Raw genomic sequence first — 6,104 nt, 5'->3', positions numbered from 1 at the left:
CACAAAGGAAATCCTCTAGAACAGAGTAATCACCAAAGAAATCCTCTAGAAGAGAGTAACCACCAAAGAAATCCTCTAGAAGAGAGTAACCACCAAAGAAATCCTCTAGAAGAGAGTAACCACAAAGTAAATCCTCTAGAAGAGAATAACCACAAAGGAAATCCTCTAGAAGAGAGTAACCACAAAGGAAATCCTCTATGAGAGATTAAAAATTATGATGAAGTAAACAATCTTGTGGAAATTCAAAGTACGTCTTGGTGACATTCAGAAACTTATGATTAACACACTCTTACTTTCAAAAAAGAAACATGAAGAAAAAAGAGATCACATAGTAGATAAGTAGAAGAGAGGAGGAGAAAGAGTTAATACATCTAACAAATATGTAGATGTCAGTTTTTTAAATGAATATCTGCTTCACCATGTTTATGTTCTTGTTACAAATGTATTATTGTTAAATTGTCATTGTAGATAATGTGCTCACATATCAGACAACACTCAAGAACATACTGTTATAACTTCGAATTACTTCAGCTGTTTGTTTTAAGACTGGGCATGTAGGGTGTCTACCTCTTGATAAAGCCGTAAATAAAACATCGAGGAAGTAAAGAATTTTCACTGGATTCTGCCTGTTTCTCTTCCTTAAACATGCTAACACTACAGTAGGCATAAAGCAACCAAATTTCAAAAGCATTAAATCGTATTAAAATATTGTACTTGAATGTTATACAATTATCAAATAATTTAAAAATTAAAATCAAACTGGCATGCAACTCCTACATACTATACAACTATAGAGAAAACAACCCTTTAAAAATTAAAAAAGTTCGACTGAATATAACAAACATACAGAGACAAATAAGTAAACAAAACTGAAACTAATACAACAGAGAATGATGGGGGGAAAAAAAAGAGACTAGAAAGCAGTTACCGTATTTGTTTTCAAAATTTTTCACTTATTTCAATACAGCAATACCACAATATTTTGTTTGAATTTCTTAAATTATTTCTAGCATTTTCCACCTTCTTTTTAAATTTTTAACACAAAAGAACTATTTCTGCAGTTAATTCTGATAACATGGTTACAAAATCAATTGGTTGTAATATTTTACACCTGAGCCAGGATCTACAAGCTATGGCACATTTATAAAAACATTATTTGTATTGTATTTTATATGTATGGCAAAGCTATTAAGGCTCACTACTCCCATCCATAATTTGGAACTATTGACAAGAGGGAGGATAGCCAGTCAACAGCACCCTATCACCCAACATCCACACTAAAGTATTTACTATCATTTTCATGATGTACCCACAACTTAAACTTGAGGTAACATCTTGTATTATCAAACATGGTTTTCTAACACTGAATCAAGAGCTCAACCACAGGAACAGTTTCTATTGTTCATAGTTTCTACACCTTATAATTCCAAGTTGTGTGAGAAATGAAACAGAATGAACAGCATGAAAGAAATAAGGTATTTGTAGCTTATTATTATACAATCTGTAATTTTGATTAAAAATATGTTGAGATATCTTGATCAATTAGAATGATCCATAAACTCTGTCGTTCCTTGATTAATCAGCTATTTTCTTTAGTATTCTTAACTACGATACGCTCACATTTAATCAGAGCATGTCAACCCACGTTGTTAGGACCCGTAACCCATGCTCTGTGGTGATCTGCTACCCACATATTTGTACCAAATCACGACACTACTAACCAATCTTGAATTTAAAGAACTACAATTACTTGATACAACTCTAAATTAAATAATACTCAATCTTTAAACAATATCTACTCTATAAAGTAATGTACATATCGGTATGGCCACCATTTCTCACAAGTTTCTAGAATCTTTCAAGTATTAAAGTGTTTCTTCTTTTACTAGAACCAGTTTCAGTTGACAAGCTTTTTGGATAAACACCAGTGATTACAGAGCTAGAACAAACAGTATTTAAAGGACACATGCTTACTCATTACAAACCTATTTACTGAGACACTTAAAGCAGAAATATACGAAGTTGGTGATGTTATTCTTTTGTAAGTCAAAGTTAACCATTTTATAAAAACAACAGCAGATAAATTTATAGGTTTACACAAAAAAGTAATTATTGCTCTAATCTTTAATTAGGTTACCAGTTCAATTATTCATCAGTAATCTGTTGACAGATTTAATTCAATACCGATGTTGTAAAAACCAAGAAGAAATAGTAAGCAGTGTGTTACTAACACCAGGGGGAGCTTTTGGAGGAATACATCTATTTCAACTCACTTCTCTTACTGCTATGCTACTTAAAGAAAACTTATTAGGTAAACTTCTATGGAAGATAACAGTATTTTATGCTTTCAATGCACTTGTATGAAAATTACTTGACAAAATATTAAGCATCATAACATGTTTTTAAAACACCAAGATCTAATTGGCAAGCTATCAACATATTTTTAAAACACCAAGATCTAAGTGGCAAGCTATCAACATATTTTTAAAACACCAAGATCTAATTGGCAAGCTATCAACATATTTTTAAAACACCAAGATCTAACTGGCAACCCATAAAACCAACAGTTACAGCAGTTAACAAACAATCAAATAAATTAATTTTTGATTTAAATAAAATTCTAGAGAAAAATACAAAACTAATAGTTCACTTGGAAGTACAATAAAATTTGAAACTACTGAAATTTGTTACACAGACTATAGCGTCTTTAGGCTGACAACTTAAAAACCTCATAGTATGAAAACAATTATTTAGAAGACTGTTTAAGTCTTCAGTTATATCACTTACAAGATATATTTTACTCTTTTTGAAATTACAAGCTTTTCTGTGTATGAGGAATACTATGGCAGAAATAAAACAAGTTACAAATATAATAAAGCTTAGACATCAGAAACTAATATATACACTGTCATGAGTTGATATAAAACAACATCAATTTTTCCTTGGAATAAGTCTTTTTTATTTACTCTTCATTATCTCTGTCCAAATGTTTATCAAAAGCTGCTCTTCTAGATTATACTATCCCCCCCTCTCCCCTCGAGGGTGGTTTCTAAGACAAAAGATGAAAAAAATGTACTTTTGAACTCAAAGTGTACTTAAGAAGAAAATTTTATACTTTAATAACCATTAGCCAGCTTGGATCTTCTCTGCCTAGTCATCTCTCGCTTGTTGGGAAAAACTGCATCACTTTTAGAAACATGTCGTGATATACTATTGTCAATCTGAATTCCTTTCCTGTACTCAGACTTGTAGAACTCGGTTTTGGTGTTTACTTTCAGATATCTTTTCTGCAAAGTACACAAAAAACTTAATAACACTTGTTTTTAAGCCTTGAAGCTCCCTAGAACAGGCCTCTGTATTGCTAAGCAAATACAGCTAGAGCACAGAAAATAAGGACAACCAATTAGAAAACAAAACAATATTAATCGCCAAAAACAAATGTAGGTTAGAAACACAGTTATACAGTAGAATCATAGAAAACATTTTGGACAAAGATCGTAAAATACTGTAATGCAGTAGAACTATGAATACCGTTCCACAAATTACTCAGTTTTCACTATCCCAACACTTTTAATTTTCTGACAACCAGATGAAAAAGTATGAATATCAGGTACTAGGAAAACACTAAGAAAATAATAGGATCAAAAGAAACTCTTTCAAAAAATCACTTTAATATACGATATTCATGCATTTTCACTTGCCGTAAAAAATGGGGGTTCTACTTTAACTTTACATGACCATAATGCCTTATAGTAGACCTAACGTTCCTCTTTATATACAAACTAGCCAAATTCACATCGTATTGCAATAAATGCCAATTTTCTTTTGAAAATTAAATCTAAATAAATGTGTTTTATAAACATGTTTTCTAAAACTTAATTACACAGTAATAACTATATATGTATGAGGAATTTGTATACTTTTTTCTAGTATGTCCTGAAAATATTTTTTATTGTATATTTGGTCATCTCCTGTAAGTTGTCCATGATTATAATTTTGACTTATGTATATCTTTGTCTTGATAGTCTTAGAAATTAAAAATTTAAAAATACCAGTTACTGATGAAATATTCCTTCATCATCAAATGTCTGACCACGTGATTTTTTAGTCGTCATGGCAAAGGCAGAGGATTTCATGGTGAAGTACAAATTCGTGAAGGTATAACTTTTCAATAAAAAAAAACCTTATAAATATTTTTGACTAAAGTTTTAAAAATCTCTTAAGAAAGGTGAAAAACATCAATAATAATGTATTGTAGTGCCACCTATTGTACTGAAAAGATACTTTCACACATACAATCAATTGTGTTTATGTAATACAAACCAAAGTACCTAGCTTTGCTTGGATTATTAGACTGACAGCTTTTTGTTATTTTATGTCTGAACTCTTACTGCAGAATCATCAATTATTATCCAGTGTTTTGTTTGTAGCCTTTTTTCAAGCTTAATTTAGTTATGGGGCTATAGGGCAAACTTTTTTAAAATCTACAAAATAATACCCAGGAGCTCACCCTCAAATCTACAAAATAATACACAGGTACACACCCTCAAATCTACAAAATAATACCCAGGTGCACACCCTCAAATCTACAAAATAATACCCAGGTGCACACCCTCAAATCTACAAAATAATACCCAGGTGCACACCCTCAGAATCTCTTCAGTATGCAGGTCTCTTGGTTCTTTCGTGTTGGAGATATGGTAGTCACACACACACAGACAGACTCTTATATTATTGTGGATGATATTGTCTCTTATTTAATCTATAATTGTATTTGTACTTTTCCAAATATTTAAATAGCTTGTTGTAAATATGATAATAAATATATAAACATAAACTCTCGACTTGACTGGGATTTCAACTAGAAACTTCACTATAATCATTGTGACACCCAAGCTTTGTAATCAAATGTTAGCAAATAATTCAAATCCTTCAGGTAAACTAACATGTTACTGAGGTTTTTCCTAATAGTGTAGTATATTTCTGTAAACATAAGTTAATAATTTAAAAAACATTAAAGCTCAGCTCCTCTTCTTTCTGACAATTACTGACTTCAAGTTGTAACTTCTTTTAAAGGCCCAGTTAAAGTTCTCAAGACCTCTCTAGGTAGTGCGATAAATGTGAGTTCATCCAGTAAATTCACAGTTGGATGAACAGAAGATGCAGAAACATGAAATGGAAAGCTAACCAAAAATGATGAAATCTGACTGATAGAATAAAATACAAGCTTAGGGACCAGTAGAAAAAAAAGAAGCATATCTAGAAGTGATATCTTTACACTTAGTGGTATGACAGAAACAACAGTACAATTGTCTTTGTTTCTTCAGTTCTGTAATTATGGAGTTTCACCAAGTACCAACAGTTTCAAGTATCAATAGTTTGAACTATTTTTTTCCTCATTTATGGAAGAAACTAGATGAGCAATATAAAATGCTAAGATATCAATCGTGCACACCGAGTAAAAAAATGTTAAAATAGAATCAAATTTTTTAACCCAATTGTGATTTATTAGTGTGCACTTAGAGAAACCTGAACACCCACACAAGTCAGGAAAGGGTTAATCGATGATAAACATGGTTAGAAATGGTATATAAAACTAGACGACATTTGATAAAGCGTTGATATGTAGACCAACTTACCTCTTGCTGTCGTTTGGAATACAATACACATCCATAAACACACAGCACACTTAACAGCATCTACAAATAAAAACATACAACAACTTGAGAAATAAGTTAATAAATAAAAGATTCACTAAGCAGTCTCCAGTAAGAGACTTCGTAAAACCTGATTTTTCATTAATATAAGTTAAAACCAAGTCTGTGTATGAAAGTTGGGATTCCACAACATTTTCTTTTCCTTTTAACTTGTTATTACAAAACTTCTTTCAAAGTTTAATCTGAAATCTTCAGATCACAATATGTTTAGCTATAAACTTTGAACCAGAACCTTCATGTTTGGAATCCTTAAACGAATCTCTCTCTTTTCAAGACAAATTTGATGCCATTATACACAGCTTTTAAATACAAAATTAAAACTTGTAATGTATGCTTCAATTATAAACTTACTGAAGCTTCAACATCTTAACCAAGAAAAATTACGAC

The 6,104-nt window shown here is 31.1% G+C and overlaps 1 protein-coding gene across 1 annotated transcript in view; it reads right to left on the bottom strand.

Moving 5' to 3' along the window:
• Window positions 1-1,064: 1,064 nt before the first annotated feature.
• Window positions 1,065-6,104, bottom strand: part of LOC106474275 (phosphatidylserine synthase 1-like) — a 37,057-nt gene continuing 32,017 nt past the window's right edge. The window contains exons 12-13 of the mRNA XM_022402608.1: window positions 5,640-5,699; window positions 1,065-3,287 (exon numbers count right to left, since the gene is read on the bottom strand). Coding sequence (XP_022258316.1) covers window positions 3,117-3,287; window positions 5,640-5,699 — 231 coding nt within the window. The 3' untranslated portion in view covers window positions 1,065-3,116. The remainder of the gene's footprint in view (window positions 3,288-5,639; window positions 5,700-6,104) is intronic.

The sequence above is a fragment of the Limulus polyphemus genome, unplaced genomic scaffold (genome assembly GCF_000517525.1).
Source record: "Limulus polyphemus unplaced genomic scaffold, Limulus_polyphemus-2.1.2 Scaffold7017, whole genome shotgun sequence".
Taxonomy (NCBI): Eukaryota; Metazoa; Arthropoda; class Merostomata; order Xiphosura; family Limulidae; genus Limulus; species Limulus polyphemus.
The sequence above is the reverse complement of the archived record's forward strand: the minus strand, read 5'-3'. Positions and strand labels throughout refer to the sequence as shown.